The sequence below is a fragment of the Halyomorpha halys genome, unplaced genomic scaffold (genome assembly GCF_000696795.3).
Source record: "Halyomorpha halys isolate HHAL.00 unplaced genomic scaffold, Hhal_1.1 Scaffold13.1, whole genome shotgun sequence".
Classification (NCBI taxonomy): Eukaryota; Metazoa; Arthropoda; class Insecta; order Hemiptera; family Pentatomidae; genus Halyomorpha; species Halyomorpha halys.
This window is the reverse complement of record NW_027104938.1, coordinates 458,755-478,119: the sequence shown is the minus strand read 5'-3', so window position 1 is coordinate 478,119 and position 19,365 is coordinate 458,755. Positions and strand designations below refer to the sequence as shown.

The following is a 19,365-nucleotide window of genomic DNA, read 5'->3' as shown; positions in this document are numbered from 1 at the left end:
TTCTGTAGGAAAGTGGTAGAACAGGCTGGTTCTCTGCACAACCAAGTTTAGCCAACTTGTCAGCTTGCTCATTACCGTCTATGCCAACATGGCCTGGTATCCATTGAATAGCCCTTCCTCTTTTCTTCATGATAATATTTTAAAATATGTTATAGTTTAATATTATTCAAAAATCAAATTACCTTGTTTTTATTTTGTCAATAATTTTAAAATGAACAATTTGTTTAAATATTAAATTAATCTATTAATTGTTCGATTTATTTTATTAAATAAGCAATCAAAATGTTTTATTTTAATATTATTCAAAAATCAAATTACCTGTTTTTTTATTTTGTCCATAATTTTAAAATTAAAAGTTTATTTATCTGACTTATATATAAAATTATTATTTATAAAATTGTTTAACTTTTTTTAAATTATTAATATGGTAGATGGATGATATGTACGAAGAATGTTCTACATAATATATTCGCTTTTTATCTGTTTTAGCCTTATTAAGATCTGGGACATGAGGAAAACTTATTCTTTCTGCAAGAGACTTCCTCAGCCAAAGTATGTAATCCCATATTATGGCACTTCTGGAAGAAATGGATACTCGAGCCTTTCTATAAGCCCTTGCAGGCTTCGCCTTTATGCTAATTGTATTGATAACAAGTTGTATTGTTACAATGTCGGAACATATAGTGATAAACCAAGTATGTTAACAAATGTTTTACGTTTCATTTGTTTTAGAAAAAATTTCTGTTTTTTCAACAACCATTTTTTTTTTTATTAAGTAAAATTCATTAATATCGTTTCAGGTGTGTTTATTACATATATTTAATGATAAATTAATTATCTATTGCATCTTTCTTATTTATCCTAAGTAAGCTAGTTGGAAATACACTTTATTAATAAATTATGATGATAACTTAAATTAAAAAAATTCTAATTATGATAATAATTTAAATAATAAATTAACACTTTATTAATAAAAGTATTTTAACAAATGTTTTATATTTCATCTGTTTTTAGTAAAATTTAGTTATTTTCTCTTTTAATAGATATTTTAATCATAAATTAATTATCTATTTCCTATCTATTGCATCATTCTTATTTAATATAGACTACTTGGAAATACATTTTATTGAGAAACTCTATGTTTATAACTTTATGATTTTAGTCATTTTGTATATATATATATTTTTTTTTTCTAAATGAAATGAATATCAATTTTGAGGTGTTTATAGTTTACCGTAGATTCGATATGAGGAGAAGATGGTTTCAAAGAAGTTAAACTTATTTATTACTATACTTATTTATTTCTATACCTGTTTTGTATCATAACTTGTCGCACTCCGACCATCTTCTCATATCGAATTTTAGTTTTATTTATCAATTTATAATAAGAAATATCCATTAAGTCTCAATTTTTTTTTTTATTTTCTTATTATTCCACTCCCACGTTTCAGCCATTCTCAAGAATATCTTATTCTAAATATCACAGCTACAATATTTTCATAAAATTTCAGGCTGTTCTGCCTTTGTCAGATTATATTTTAGTTTATCAATTTATTATTTCTTATAATAAATTCACTTTCTAATATAACCTTATAACTCTCTTTATCAACAATAAATTCTTTGTAGAGAGTTATAATAGTATATTAGAAAGTTTAAATGTAATAATAAAAGATAAAGTGAATTAGTTAGATAAGAAAAAGATCTATAAACTAAAGTATAATTTTACAAAGGCAGAAAAGTCTGCAATTTGATGACAACATTGTAGCTCTGATATTTAGAATAAGTTTTTCTTGTGAATGGCCCAAACGTAGGAGTTATAAGAAAACAAACATGTTGACACTTAATGGTTATTTTTTATTATAATTGATTTAAAAAAAGTCTCAAACAAGAATTCAAATTATATATAAATTAATTGTATTGTATTTTTTATAAATTAATTGTATTGTATTTTTTTTTTTCAGTTGCTGTTTATTCAGGACATCGTGTGTCGAGCTTTTATATCAAGAATTGTGTGAGTCCAGATGGACGTTATGTTGCAAGTGGCTCAAACGATGGAAAAGCTTATGTCTGGTCTGTGTCCAATCCATCAGTTCCTTTAGTCTCTTTGAGTGGACATAATGCAGAAGTAACTGGAGTCGACTGGTGCAAGGAAGGTGAACCAAAGGTATAAAAATGGAAATAATTTAAAATTCTGTTTATTTTAAGTATAATACAGTGTAATGTCAGTAATGCGAACTAATTACTGCAGGGGGGGATATTCGGATTACTGAAAAGTTCGGATTAAAAAAAAGCTATTAAAAAAAATGGTGTAAAAAAATTCAACAATATGAATATAAATAACTATTTTTATTTATTTAATTTTTTTTAACATATTATTTTGGAAATTTGACGGTTTGAAGTTTTAAAAAAATAAATCTTTTTTAAAGAAGTTTTTTTTTTTTTTTTATCAGACGATATGACTTTTATAACATCGCTGGTCACAAGCTGTTTATCGGACGGCTACAGTTTTGATTTCTTTTACATCCACAGTAATGCTAAGTGACGATTTAATTTGTTAAAATTATAAGATTGTTCATTTATAAGTGAAAAAAGTATAATTAAAAATAAAAAATACTCTTTGTATGGATTTATTTAAAAAGTGATTAAATAAAATGAGTTTCCAACAAAATTTGTATTATACATATTTCTACTATTAATTAAATTAGTTTGATAGAATCAAATGATTTATTCCAACAAAATATATTATGAACACCATCATAGGAATTAAATTAACCAATATCGAAACTGTGTAAAAATTTCCACTTTCTGTTTTCACAGTGATTATAATAGCTTGTCTCTAGATCAGGATGTTAAAAATGTACTTTACACATTTTTGAGTTTTCTCAAAAAAGCAACCTTTTTTTTTAATGCTAGTATGGATTACTGTTCAAAGTACCAAAATTCATATTACACTGTAATTTGAAATTTAAAAATTATTTAAGTTTTCACCTGAAGAAGAAAAAGAAATATAAACATAACTATGTATTAAGACACTTTTTTAAAATTTTTCTTCTTGTCGAGTGATAGTATTATTGATTCGCCTTCCCAATATTATTAGAAGGTTCTGTTTAAAAGTTGTCCTCTCATTCCAGATTTTCCACGGTAGTGCTACTCATAAACAGTTGTAATTATTCAATTTTGTCTTTCAAGTAGTTAACATGTTCTTGTATAGTTGTTAAATTGAATTAAAGGATTGCTGTCAAAAATTCTACTAGTTAGAAAATTATAATCCTAGAAAAATGAAAAAAACGGGCATTAAGCTCTTCTAACATCTGGAATTCTTACTAGAAACATTACTGACTCGTGGATGTTTTTGCCGAGTATACATATTTTAAGTGATGTTTACATTAGGATTTGTGTTGTTTTTGACCGAATCGGTAGTGTAATCAGATGTGTGTACTGATGCACAATACATGATGACATTTTGTTACTTTTTTTTTCTAGTTGAGTTTTTGATTGGAATCTTTCATTTATCCTAGGATAAATTTATTTATTAGTAATTGACCAAGCCTTCATATTGTTGAGAAGAACTGGTCTTTTTTTCAACCTCATACCACGCTTAGTCTCACCTTATTTCTTGCATCTTTTTTACTTTTGTAATTCTGATTATCTGACCTTTCATGTTCAATTTACTATCAGATTTCTGGTCTTGACATGGGTAACTGCCTTGCTCCAGATATCTCTAATATTGTCCTCAATGACCTACTCGATTCCATAATGCCGTTATTCTCTCAAGACATAATTTTTATTAAAAAATATGTTGATGATATATCAATTCCTTCCTTGTCCTCAGTCCTGACAGATTCCCTGACTTCCCCTCAGCCTTTATTACCACCCTCGCCTTTCGTTTACTGTTGAATGTGAAATTGACGATTCCCACCTTTTCTTGACCTACATATGATGAGGAATTCCAATGGCTCCCTATCCATAGGTTGGTATACCAAACCTACCTATTTTAGTAAATTCCTCAACTATTTTTCCTAACTTCGTTATTGCAAATCAATGTTTCTAAGAACCTTATCCATCAATCCCTTTCTCTTTTTATATTTTTTTATTTTTAAGGCAATCCGCAATAAAGATGATGTTTGTCTGGTTATCTACAGGTGACCAACCTATTTTAACTATCAAGTTTTTCATTTTGTGGGACCGCCACTTTAAGAAAAAGTCAGTGACCCAAGCCAGATACAAACAGGCGCCGCCAGCAGATCTCAGAATGATAGACCTAGGCCTAACCGTCTGTCCCATTATCTTTCTCACCCTCAGTATCACCAGACCAACATACAACGCATTAAACAGATTTAATTTAACCACAATTTCCCATCTAATGTGAAAAACAAACTCAGACTCTTACGTTAACTCTTCAGTTCCTCCTTAACTCAACCTACTCCTCCTCTTTTTCAGCTCAGGTCCCTTCCTTATATCCCCATTTTTTCTGGAAACTACTTATTTATATTATAGCCACTTTTTTGGTTATTATAATATCAATAACCAACTTTTTTTCATTTGTTTAAAAAAAAATAAGTAAAAAATATTAGTGAGTGGTTCTCATCTGATCCCTTATAAAGGACTGTTTTTCAATCTTGAATAGTTATAGCTTTTTAATCATTATAATATTTCGTTGCATAAAATTTTTGTTTACTTATTTTAAGATTTAGGATTCTTTAAAACTATGTAATTAATTTAACTTTTATCATTTATGGTTTATTAAAACAGATAGTTACCTGCTCTGATGATGCCACCTACCGTATATGGCGTGTTTATCCGCAAGAATTTGACTGCCACGACCCAACTCTTCGTGGATGGGCAGAGAGATACAGGGTTAGAGAAATAGGCTCTTTCAGGAATTCATTGAAAAGAAAATCCTATTGCAGTAGACATATCGACTTGGGTAAGCAACATAAATCACTCTTACTTCTATATTCACTTTAGTTTATTCATTAGATTATTGTTAAAATATACCTAAACAAAACCATCAAGTCTCTTAAGCTATTCTTAATAAATGACCTAGAAGTGTTTTGAAAATTCAAGCAGTATCAAAACTGTAATATTATTATTAGAAGATGGGAGGAGGAGAGAGAGGGAAAGGGTGCAGCCAGGAGAGAAGAACAATAATAATTGATACTTATTGTATTTGAATGTTCCAGCCCGAATTTCAGGCATTCTTCAGGGCCTCATTTAATAATTTTTGATGAATATATTTTTAAAAGTCGTAGCTTCGTTTACTTATTTATGTTGTTTTTCTTTTCTTTAATTTATTTTTGTCTACTTCATTTTTCCTTAAGTTTATTTTTTTTTATTACTTAACATTTCCAACCCACAAATAATAACACATTGCAAGCGTTAACAGTTACGTTGATTACATAGAAAAATGAGTGTGTATATTATTGTTGAATTATATTATCGAATACAAGGCTTTCACAATAATTTGTTAGTTGTTGCATTCCATCGCCCAACTTCGAAATCTGTTCAATTTTTGCCCTGGCATAAAATTTTTGTGTTATATAAGATGTATTTCAATTCTCGGCTGAAGGTCTCCTAATATGGTTCAGTCTTTTATTTGACTACAATGGTAGTTGGTGTGAGATTGACTGACCCTCCATCTAGTTTTGCGAAACGTAGAGAGAATTTTATTTATTTTTTTAAAGTCTATATCGATAACATATTTTGTAATATTCAAAAATTAAATAATTTAAAACTTATTCTCATATCTAAAATATAGTTTTGAAGATGACAAGGCCAAATAAAAATATTAAATATTAAATAAATATGAGAATTTTTATTTTTAATTATATATAATATTATAGACAATTAATCTCAGGGCGGGTTTCTAGGCAATCAGAACAGTCAACTTGTTTATTAACTACCTTTACAAATATACTTAAATTCTATTTTGTACAACACTAACCAATTTATACAATCTTCTTTTGATGATGGAAGGTTTTCTTTGTCTTCTTATTCAACAAACTAACACTTGCTGTAACCAATCTTTCAGCAAACGAACACTGACTGTTGTTAACAAAGCATTTGTCCTCTAAAAGTTTTCACTTATCTCATTCATCTGGGGATCCAGAACAAAAAATCCCTTATTCTTCTTGGGCGACTCTTCGATGTCTTCTTATTCAAGATGTCTACCCTTGAGCTAGACAAAAGATGATGACCTCCTGCATCTAGGTAACATCTGCCCACCCCTAAACATTGAATCAAACAAAGAAAGTTTTCTTCCTTCCCCTTCTCTGGGTGTTCTCAACATCGATTGTAGCACTACGGTTTTGAGTTTTTTCCTATGATTTCCTTTATGAATAATTTTCTTTAATACTTATTCTAAACTTCCATTTTTCTTAAATGTACTGTAATTTCAATTATGATGGGAAGTTAAATTAAATTTTTAAAATATTTGAATCCGCTCAACATGACCGCTATTCAACAAACTTTTTGGAGGACACACGCCGCCATCTTGGATTTTATTTTGAATAACAATCTTTCCACTCCATATTTGACTGAACAAAATTGGTTAGCTTTCTTTTTGGTTTAACAAAGCAAATGAACAATATTGAAAGACTACATAAAATAAAAACTTATTAAAAATCCTTTATACATAAAAGTATACTATTTACTCAAAAAGAGTATATTACTATTTATTAGTTAAAACTAAAAGCATGTAAAATTGTGTAAGGAACATTGCTAATGACGTTAATTTTTTAAGATATGAGAGCTGCGTCAAAGGCCACAAAGATAGACTAGCACAAAAACAATATGGTGGAATATTTTTGTGATCAAATTTTTTTTTTCTAAACTTATTTATTTTTAGATTTTTAAGAACTATACATTTTACATTTCTCTACACAGGATAGAGATACTAAAGTTCTTTGATACTGAAAGGGTTAAATAAGTTCCTATTTTCATAAATATTTTAGAAAAGTACTCAATGAGTTTTTGGTAATTTATATATGATGAATTATACTGTATTTTATATTCCAATGAAATTGCAAGTTAACCTAGAAGTAATTAAAAACTATTAAAATTTTCGATCATCTTTTATTCAGCGCTCAATATCTTGAAAGATTCTTACTGTAAAAAAAAAGTATTACATCCTTATAAGTAAATTTGCTGGTTCATATTTTAGCTATTTGTAGTGTATTAAGAGAGAGTGGTGAAATTTTTGTCTATCTGTTTTTCAATCATTTTTACACAATCCTTTGCCAGAAATTAATTTGCAAACACTTCGAGGTACAACTGTTTGGAATGATATTTTTTTTTAGTCTATTAATATTTGATTGTGAATGTTTACAAATGAGGAGAAGATGGTTGGGGTGTGGTCCATGAAGATCGCAACTAAGCAAAAACTTATTTATTAGTGCCAACGATTCGGCCAGAATTTCAGGCCTTCATTAAGGCCAAGAACAGTAAACAAGATAACGACTATAATTTTTCTTCTGATTAAAAAGTATTTCAAGTTCTACTGATTTTTTTACCAAAATTAGAAATTATTATATTTTAGTTGTTTATTTACGTTGTAATCTGTTTTAATTTTTTAGTCCCCAGACGTAATGTGGAAATGAGGAGTTTCGTTAATGATGAAGTTAAGCAAGCTGAGAAGAAACCTTGTTTAAACAATTCTTTAGGTTTGTTACAATGTTTTATTTTTCTATTTATACTTTTTTTCTATATGTATATTTTTAAAAAATGGAAATATGATATTGCAGTAGTATATTCAAATTAGATCAATATTTGACGACATGGAAACATTTTTTTGAAATAATGTTAATATTATTGTCAGTAATTTTAGAAACCTAATTATATTTGTTATAATTAATATAGATACAGGATTTATTTTTTAATTTTAGTTTTAAAAACTAAGATTTTACATCTGTGTACCAACAGAAAGAAAATATTAGCCACCATGATGGTTTCATATGTGACGTCATTTAGACATAAACAAACAACACTGATTTTGCTAGATATTTACACTGTTTAGCTGTTTTTATATTATTACATATTTTGCTGTTAAAATTAAAAAACAAAACAAAAAAAGATGGGATACGGTTTCATGAAATAAGGTACTGCACAAGAACGATAAGGAATATAACTCATAATAGATAATTGTTTAAGTAATGAAGATTAAGAAAAACAAAATAGTGTAATACAACACTCATACTGCGTAGATAAGTCTAGCAAATGTTTATGTCAAAATTACGTCATGCCAAAACAAAAATGGTGGCTAGCTTTTTTGCCCTTTCCAAAAAAAAATCAGTAGAATTATCATTATCAAATAAGTGATACAAGTTCTTTAAAAAAAATTGTGGAATATGCAACAATGTCTTTATTTTGTTCATGGCAACAATTTACAATTTTTAATATTTCGATCATTTCCATAGATATATACTATATATGTGTATACTCTATAGTAATAAAATAAAAGGAATTTTTAATAGTTTTTACTTATTCTCAGATCTAAAAATATAGTTTTTAAGATGGTAAGGTTAAATAAAAAGATTAAATATTAAACAGATATGAAAATTTTTCTTTTATTATAAATAATATTATTAGACTCATAATATCAGGGCGTGTTTTTCTAGGAAATCAGAACAGACACTTAGCTACTAATAACTGAAAACTTAATAGCTTATTTTACCAAGTTTGTGGAGTACTACTTAAATTTGATAAAATAGGCGGCCAACTAGAAAGTATGATGTACATATCATGTTAAAGAAAATATTTGGAACCAATTAAAAAATCATAATTTAAATAGATTATGAATGAAACCTAAACTTAGTCTGAATTTGATATTCAAGTATTGTATACAGTATTTATATTGTATACATTTTATCTTGTGTATTGTATACATGAATTAAAAAAAATATACAATGACCGATATTGGAGTGCTTGTGTGATTAATTGAATATGGAAGAACTGTTTTAGTATATAGTGAAATAATTAATGATTAAAATTTATAAATACTTATCATAAAAGTATGTTGATTAACTACAAAGGGAATAAGAAATAATTTATTGTTTTATATTTTCTTAAAAAAATAAATAAAAAATTAATGTAATTATAAATTAATGTAAAAAATTGTTTTCAGACTTGTCTAGCCTCACAGCTGATCTTCCCAACTATGTTGTGGATGGTGTTTCTCCGCATGTACACCATTGCAGATCTTCTCCCAAAGTCAAGGATGCCAACTGGTTAGAAAAATTAAAACAGAAAGCTGCGGATATTAGCAAAAGATCTCAAGAAAGTAGCAGCCCGGTTCGCAGAAAGCCTAGTCAGAAGAGCAGTGCCAAAGGGAGCATCCTTCGTTTCTTCAAAGTTTCCACTCGTCAGCCGACTTGCGAACAGGCGAGTAACTCGACCACTGAAACCAAAAATATTACCAAATCAGTAAATTTGCCTTCCTAAAACTGCCATGAACGGATTTTTTAATATTTTGTGAATTTTTAACAAACAAAAAAATGGTGTTTTAGTCAAAAGATGTTAAAAGATATTGTTATGTTTGATAATTTGTTAGAAGTTTTTTATTTAAAACTTGTTATTATCTAATCTTAGTTCATTATTTGGAGACCTGAATTATAAGAGTTAAAGTACGCCAGTATTTATTTTTTTATGATATAATAGCTCGATATTATAGTTTACATTTTTATAATAATCATTAGGTATCATTCGTAGATATCAAGCTAGTTTTTATTTTATTTTATTTTTTTTTAAATTACAAGCAGTAAAAAAAAGTTTGTTGTAAATTAGTTAATTTCTCAATGGAATGTGTAAATGTCTTCAGTTTACTGTAGTGCTTTAGTTTTTGAATTTTGTATGTAATATTTTTCTTTTTCTTTGCTAGTCTTTCCATTATGTATATATTTGTATATTTTTTTAATTATTATTTTTATTCTCCTGATATTAGTTAATGACCCAAATTTCTTCTATTAAGCATTTAAACATGTGATATTAATCAATAACTAGACTGAATCATTCCGTTTATATTTTAGTTTTGTTGGTATTGTTTGGTGGTATTACAGGGGATTTTGCCATCTACGCTTACATTATCTTTCATTTATATTATTTAAGATTACTTGATATAATTTATAAACTTATTACAGTACAAAACATTAATGAAACAAGTCGTCTTTTATAGATCAAGGTGGCCTAACAGTCAAGAGATTGATTTTGGCCTAACAGAAAACATTTTGATAAAAACTCATTCCTAGGGGAGTATGGAAGGTATTATTCCTTTTTTTCGCAGGACCTTTTTGAATTATTAGAGAAACTATGCTTCCTCAATTTCCTTTAAAAATTGTTTTTCAAAGAATCATTTTTTGTTTTTAATTATTAATAGTGTAGTATGGCTTAAATGCTTTTAAAGCTCCTACAATTTTTGAAGTATCGCATTTCTTTTATTACAATTAAAGTAGTCCTACTACAATAATAAAAAAAAACAAAATATAATAGAATCATAATGTAGTAGCAAATTAATAAAGAAACGTAAACTTTGGTATAGCTACTTATAATTTCTTTTAAATATTATCATAATTATTTGGGTCAGTGATTTCTTTATCTGTTTAGATGAAGCGTTGTCAAGTAAACCTATCTGCCAGTGAGCTTAAGTATCAGAGGTCAATTTGAATCCAATATTTAAACCCACCCCATTAAATCAAATTTCACAATAGACTAAAAAATAACTGAGAAATGAGAATTTATAGAAAGAAAAAAAACGAATGTTTTTACTGGCAAACTTTAGTATTGATAAATAGGTTTTGTGTACAAATATTAGAGGTCTTATTCTCATACAGTCTAGATTTTAGAGTTTTTAGAAATTTTATATTTTGTCGTGGACTTAGTGGATTTTAGCATAACTATCGGTTGAAACTAATTGAAGATGACATCCTTTAAAGTATCAAAAAATTAATATATCTTTTGAACCATATTTTCTTCATGTACAATAGGTATACTCTGATAATTCTGCTGATCAATTTGTAATAATACATTTTACTATTTATAAATATTTAATACTTTGTAGAAATTTTGGTTTTATGCAATATTTTAATGTGTTGATGACTATCTCAAAAAATATCTTTTTGAACTGAAATAATTTTTCTAAGGATTATAATTTTATAAATCAATTATATTATTTGAAGGGAAATTCCTTTTTTTGGCTTCTTAAAATCTTTATTACAATGGACGTTTCGAACTACACCAGCTAACCTTCAACCTGCCATGATAACTCACATTTAACGATTAAAAAAGACTATGCTAACATAAAATTAGTTTTAACTAACAACATAAATATACGATACATATTTACAGAATCTGCACAGTTTAATTCCATTCTACAATGCATTTATATATTTTTTAGTTTTTTAAAAATCGTCAAATTTTGTTAATACTTATTTCAATCTTTATTTATCTTTTCATAATTATGTGTTAATAGTTGACTGTAGATTGATATGAGGTGAAGGTGGTCAGGGGTGTGGTCAGCAAAGATACACGAATAAGCAAAACTTATTTATTTGCGCCAACGTTTCAACCTGAATTTCAGAACTGAAAAATTAATCAAGATAACAACCTTAATTCAGAGAAAAATATAAATAAAATAATATCAAACAAACTTGGAAATAGAGAAAGAGAGAAAAACTTTTTAAAAACAACAAAGATATGCTAGCCAACTTCCTTGGTTTGCTACTAATTCTATAGAGTATACTTATTCAAATCTAATCAGACAATATTTTTTTAATCTTACAACATATATGTCATAACATGTAAACAATATATAATAACAATATATCACTTTTGTTTTCCTTTCTTTTTTGTTTCATTGCTTTAGTTCTTTTGCATTATTTTTTTTTCTTATGGTTTATTAATTTTTTTTGTTAATCAATCTTTTTTATATTTCTTCCTTTTCTATCCTTTTTTTTTTTGTTTATATTTTCTCTTTCAATCTAATGTGACTCCTATTTTTTTTTTCATTATTTTCTCCTCTTTAACATAAATAAAACACACCAATACAAAATACAACTAATATTCATTTTAAATAAATAAGAATATAACTTAAAACAAATTAAAATAAAACTTAAATGTCTTATGAATTGCACAGTACAATTTATTTTCGAGATCAGCAGAGATATGTACATAACCCAGTATTACGCCGAGCTGAAGTGGCTCTATCCATCCTTCCGATGCCAGTATTTCCTAGCTTCCTTTTTATTCCAAGCAATTAGTACTTAACGCCCCTCCTATATCCTAGAAAACTTGCAATTGAAATTCTCTGTCCAATCCCGTACTACCAGGTCCAGTTTATCTGACATCTATCATCCACTTCATTGAACTGCTACCTTTGATAAATTGTTTTTTACCCGAGCTGCATATCTCTGGAACTCCATTCCCTCTAACATACATCATGTACCAACCCTTCCCTCGTTTAAATCTCATATATACCTTTTGCTTCACCAATCTGACCCATTATTATAATAGTACAGATATTTTGTAATTAGCTTTTTGTTTTGTTTTTATTTAGTCAGTTAGTTTTTTAATTAATCTATTTTTTTTCTCTCTATGTATAAGTTATAATAAACTGTGGCCACACTGGCCAATAAATGTTATTATAAAATTAAAATTGCCTATCTAATTGTTCTAAAGGGAACTAATCCCAGAATAATAAACTATTTTCCATTTAATAACTCCTAATATATATATGTATGTCATATACTTGATAAAAGTAGTGATTATATGTATACATAAAAAAAAAAAAACAGATATAAAAAAGTAACAAATATATGTGAAAATAAAAAAAAATATATACAAAAATAATAAGAATATATACAAAAAATATAAAATAACAATAAATTAAGTAGTTAGAAGATTTTACTAATGGAAGATAAAATATAATCTTATAGAGGTAAGAATTATGCTAAACAAATTATAAAAAAGTTTTTAAAAATCAGACAGTGCTCATGGTAATACAGAAGTAACCACAATGAAATGGGGGGGGGGGAGGATTTACTTACATCATTATTTACATATTTTATTAAGTTTATTTAAATTACTCATTATTTATATTTTCTTCCTCACCTTTCATTATATTTCTTTATTTACATGAGCACTCTGATTTTTAATAACTTTTTTTATCATTTATTTTGTATGGTTCTTACATCTATAATATTATATTTTATCTTCTGTTAGTATAAACTATTATCTACTTAATTTATTGTTACGTATATTTCCAACTTTGTTTGTTATTATTTTATATTTCTCTGAATTAATTCCTGAGATTCAAGTCAAAATGTCGGCTAAAATAAATAAGTGTTGCTTATTTGTGTGTCTTTGTTGACTATCTTAATATTGTATACTTTTCTTATCCACTACGTTTTGTTTAGTTAACCTTAAAACAAAGTTCCTTGTGGGATATACACATATCGTCTATCTAACATAAAATTTTTATAACCTTATCGCCTTCATTTTTTAATATTTGTAAAAATTGAATAACTTTTTTTAAACAATTAAAAATCTTACTTTGATTTAACCTAGTTTATTGCTAAAATCTAATTATCTTTAGCATGCTTCTTGTAACAAGGTTGAATCTGGACTGCTGTACTTTAGTGTGTTGTTAGAAATAAGATTTGCTATTTATTATTATTTTTTTTAAATTAACTGATGTCTATTCATTTTTTTAATTATAAATCTATTTTGTTTAGTATGTTTATAACCTTGTCATAAGATGCCTAGGTCAATCAAAAATTGGGGTGAACTGACTTTTTTCTCCTCTTGGACTCTTGTATTATCAATTGTTTGAGCTGTTGGTAATGAGACTAGCAGCGTAACCTGGTGAAAAACTTTCTCACCTTTAGTTGAAACTAATAGCTAAAATTGCCATGGAAACAATATTTATTCATCAGTGGTTCATTCATGAATAAGGATCGTATCCATGGCAACTTCAGCTAATTTTTGCCCATCTCTAAGAGAAAGCAATTAAACACTAAACCTTGCATGTTTTACTTTTGGCATCACCCCTGTAATGTACCATTACGTTTTTTCAACTGATTCATATTTATTTAAATTAAGTGTTAAGTTGCTTTTGATGTTAATAATTGTTAAAATATTAACAATAAAAAAAAAGATAATTAAACATTTATGTATTGTATGTCTAAAAGTGAGTTTTAAGGCTTGTCTATGTACTCAGTGCCATGTTCACTGTTATTGATATTATAGAGTAGTTATGGAAGTGTAATCTATTTATGTATGTAATGTTCATCAGCTGTTCCATAATGATGTTTTGAATATGTGAGACATGTATCGCAATCTGTGATGTTTCATTTTAAATTAATTATTGTTGTATTTATTGTTGTCATCATTTGAATCTACATTACTGCCATTTGTCTTATGAATGTGTGGATGTTTTATAATAAAAATAAATACAGCTCAATTTGTTTTGTTTATTTTTTATAACATGATTTCTTATGGTAAGCTTCGGAAGTAAAGTAGTAAACTCCCTTAGTAATGATTTTCTACAGGTTAAAAGTAAGGTAATTAAGGAAAAGATGGTGCAGGTAGCTGTAAAAAATATTTCAAAAGAATAAAAATTTATTTTAAAAACAAAATATCTTTTGATCTGTATCTCTGAACTGCTTATTTTTCTCCGTTGTTGGCCATTATCAGCGAGACACAATTATTGATATGTAATAACCATTCCTATATGACAAATGTCTTTATGTAATTTAGCAACAGCTGTGGTGATACATGATCTCTTCAAATGATGAGGGACAGAGAAGCGGTTGACACCTTTCAATGCTAAGGAACCTTTCTTTGGAAATCTATTAAAATAGGTTTCGCCTGCTGGCTTTGTTGGTAGGCAGGTCAATTATAGTTTATACACAACACTTGTAGTCCCATGTAATGCATTCTTCTTGGGCGTGAGGAAAAAGATTCCAAAAAGGCCAGACCCCTGAGAACAAGTGGAGTACAGGAGACTTAGGACTGGAGAGCAAAGAAGAGGATAGATACACTTCGACAAGAATTCTTAAGAAGGGCTATTCAGACCTGGAACACGCCTGGCTAAGACACACCACAACATGCATCACCCAAATCAGCAGCTATTTAGATGTAATGGGTATTAATTTATAATGTAATCGATATTTTATGGCAAACCATACTTATCTGAATCATTCATCAATCATTTTATAATTTCTATATAAGAAGATGGTCAGGGTTGTGGTCAAAAGTGAAACAAAAATAGTTTACAACTTTATTTTCCAACGTTTCGCCCCACTTTGCAGGGCTTCATCAGGGCTAAAAGATACAAAATGAAACTATGTTAAGATACAATGATAGGAATAAAAATACAAAGATAAGATACAATGAAAAGAATAAAAAACAAGTAACAAATGCAAGAGTAAAAGTTTCATATAAAAATACATAAAATATAAAGCTAAAAAAGTACAGGAGATGCATATAAAACAAAAACAATACGGGAGAAAAAAAAATATATATATATGTATAAATATACAGAGATAAAATAAACGTCATGAAAGAATAATAAAATTAAAAATAATGATATAAAATGACAATAAACGAGCAGAGAGCCATATAGGACAACATACCTGTCCAAATGAATAAGTTGAACAGACAGAAACATTGAAACACAGAAAGCGGAAGTGGGGAGGAGGTAGGATGCAAGCTGTATAACGGTTTTATAACGAATTCAAATACGTCGCGTATACAGGAAGTAGTGATAAAAATATGACAAAAAATGATAAGAGAAAAATAAGCCCTGCAAAGTGGGGCGAAACGTTGGAAAATAAATAGTTGTAAACTATTTTTGTTTCACTTTTGACCGCAACCCTGACCATCTTCTTATATATCAATTTTTACGGTTAACTATATATACATATATAGTTTATAATTTCATTTTATTGCACTCAAATGTAAATGAACACTTTGTTCCTTGATATAGTTTATATACTATTATATTACCCAATATCACCCCTTATTAAATTTATATATTTTCAATATTAACAATATTTTATAAATATATTTAATTAGTAGACACAAAAGCCTTTGAAAAGGAATTCAATAATAATAATAGTTATATAGGGCACAAATAATCTTAATAAATATTGGTATATTTGGATAATTGCCTTCAGCGATTATCCTGGCATCCCGATCAACGAAAGTTATACATAGCAAATGTAATGTTTATTTATTTATGAAAACTGTTTAAAATTAAATTGGTGCAATGAGAAAAATAATTGTGTCTTTTCAATAATGGGCTGAGGGCCAAAACAGAGACAAATAAAATAAAGTTTTTTTATTTTTTTTTATTTATTACTATTTACAACTGTACAAACTCCTCTTCTCTGTACAAACTCAAAACCGTCCTCTGTAGACGGTAAGTTTTTTGTCCAGATGTAGTCCGAGGTAGCGGATCTGTTTGGCAGGGGTAAGATCAGCATTATTAAAGGAGACTGTACGGCAGTTGGTAGGTTTACGCCGAAGGGTAAAGGTGATTTGTTGGGATTTATTTTAATCCTCCAATTAGGATGCCATTCTTCAAGGGCTGTGATATGGGATTGAAGAGTTTGAGATACAATCAAAGGGTTATTATTAACTGCGAGCACTCATTTATCATTGGCATACGTGGTAAGGATAGTATTAGGATTAGTTGGGATGTAGTGTAGATGATAGGACCGAGGATACTACCTTGAGGAACACCAGCGGACTGAGAATAGAGGGATTAAAAGGAGCTATTGTGGATTACATGGAATAATCTATAAGTGAGAAAGAAGCGGATGATGAGAAAGTATGTGGGAGGTAGGAATTTACAGAGTTCGTAAAGTAGTCCCGGGTGCCAGACTCGATCAAAAGCCTATTCTATATCAAAAAGACTCCCATGCAGTACATTCTGGCTCCAAAGAAGATGAGACAACGTCCACCACACGATGACATCGCTGGATAGTGGAGTGGGATGTTCGGAAACCAAACTGGTGATTAGGGATTATATGATTGGAATCTAGGATGGGGCATAGGCGTTTTAAAATGAGTTTTCAAGGCTTTTGCCCATGATCATTAATAGTGAGATAGGACAGTAGGAGGATGGGAAAAAAAAACTTTAAAAAAACTATTTATTTATTTACAAATATATTTGTTTTGGCCATGTTAGAATTTGCTGTCTGCTTACCCAATGAGCAAATATGCTAGCATGGGAAAGAAAACAAATTTATTTTCAAACATATTACAAAATGAATTAAGCCAGTGTAGTAGATAGTCTTCAAAAAAATGGTTTTGAATTTTGAGTTTCTTGTGGAAATTACTGAAATATGTGGCAGTCACTGTGATGAAAAGGGATTTCTTTGTATAATGTAATTTAAAAGGGGGTACTAACAATGTTTCTGAGTACTTTGGATTGGAATGATTGCATTAGACTTTTATATCTGTTTCTCATAACTCAATTCTTTCAACCAAAGTGGTTTTATGAATACTATATAAATGGTTAGTTTATTATTCAATAATTATAAATGCTTGTCGTCATGTAGGTTTCTAGGAAGAAGTCTGGAGCCATAGGTTCAGTTTTCTTTTACATCTTCTATGGCTTGCCGAAGTCAGTGTTTTGTTGTACTAGAAACCTAAATAAACTACTATGTCAGAATGTGGTGTTGGTATTATTATAAAACATTTGAGGACAAGATTTGTGTTTTGGTGTGAATGTGGAGAACAGGATCTTCGATTCATTCATCTTTGTTTTTTATCTTCCATCTTCTGAAAAAAAAAAAAAAAAATGGTGATAATTGGTGCAGTAATGAATTACAAACTGACAAAATATACTAGTGAAGAATTGACAGAAAAATTTATAAAAGTAATAACAAATTTAGTTAAAAAGAAAAGAGATTAAAAAGGAAATCTTTAAAAAAATATAAAGTAATGACAAAGAAATCTAGAATTAAAATAATGGAGGAAAATGATAACCTAATTAAAAAAAAGAAAAAGTTAAGGTCAAAGAATGTGATCACAAACTTTTTTTCAAAATTTATTATGAACAACTTTATTAAGATTGTTTATTTATTTTTTTAGTGGAATCCATTTTTAATTATCAAGTAGCAATAAAAAATTATTGGGGGAAATACATCTTATTTCTTACTACTAGAAACTTTGTAGAACTTCCCCCAAAGCTTTTTATTATCTTGAAACTTAACAAGAACAAAAGTGGTTTGACTTAAGCCACTTTTGCACTAAATAGTTTATTTAGTTTAATCTAAATAGTTTTAAATGGAAGTACATGTTTAGTGTGTACATTAATATAGACTCGATATTAATATCAATGTACATTAATATAGACTCGATATTAATATCAATGTACATTAATATAGACTCGATATTAATATCAATGTACATTAATATAGACTCGATATTAAAACTTTGTAAGAAAGTACTTTTGAATATGAAACCAGACCAATGGTTGCGCTAGGAGGTGATTTAATATGTATATATTTCTATTTTTTTTTTTTTTTTAAAAGGGTAAAGGAAATTAATTTTCAAACATGGAATACAGTTTAAACTTGTATTTCATGCTTACTTAACAATTTAATGGAGTTTTATACTGCTTCTAAGGTAAACTAGAGGAAGTGAAATTTGGTGTTTTATATTTCAAGAGAGAAAAGCACTGGATAAGTTTCTAATGCTATCTTATGGAACTCTTCAATGAATGAAATGCAATGAAAAATCATAGAAAAAGTTTGCATTTTTGACTTCAATTTACCATGTTATTTTTGAATAGTCTATATAGGTAATCAAGCATTGTGTCTATTTACCCCAATTTTAAGGGAAAATTGGAAATTTTGACAAAATATATAAAATATTTTTTTAAATGAATTAATCTGAAAATTTGGTAAACATTTGAGTATAAAAGATCAACTTGTGTAAAAAATTGAAGAAAAAAATTTCTGAAATTAAATAAAAATTAGTCGTATTATTGAATAGCTGATAAATAGATAACAATGAGTATTTATAAATGCCATTAGCAACAATGCAACTACCTTTAGATCATTGTTAAAATTATGATTATTAAAAATAATGTTGTAGAAGTGATTAATTACATCTCCAATAACCTTGATTAAATACAAATCAACAACAATTTTGATATAATAATAATTACAGTACGGATGGATGGAAACAATACATTTTTTTCTCCTGAATTTTCATAATCAAGTGAAAGTAAAATGTTTCCTTAGGCTTTGTGCTCGTTAGATAAAAATTTATGTATTTTTTAAACATTAAAATCCAGTAACTATGAATTATTCCTAAAATATAGAAACAATTTTCATATGGCATTAGATGACAAAATATATA

The 19,365-nt window shown here is 27.9% G+C and overlaps 1 protein-coding gene across 1 annotated transcript in view; it reads left to right on the top strand.

Annotated features, from left to right (window-relative positions):
* The window catches only part of l(2)dtl (lethal-(2)-denticleless), a 26,262-nt gene extending 12,790 nt beyond the window's left edge, over window positions 1–13,472 (top strand). The window contains exons 6-10 of the mRNA XM_014418789.2: window positions 490–695; window positions 1,962–2,164; window positions 4,753–4,927; window positions 7,575–7,661; window positions 9,122–13,472. Of these exons, the coding sequence (XP_014274275.1) occupies window positions 490–695; window positions 1,962–2,164; window positions 4,753–4,927; window positions 7,575–7,661; window positions 9,122–9,438 (988 nt within the window). The 3' untranslated portion in view covers window positions 9,439–13,472. The remainder of the gene's footprint in view (window positions 1–489; window positions 696–1,961; window positions 2,165–4,752; window positions 4,928–7,574; window positions 7,662–9,121) is intronic.
* Window positions 13,473–19,365: the final 5,893 nt, after the last annotated feature.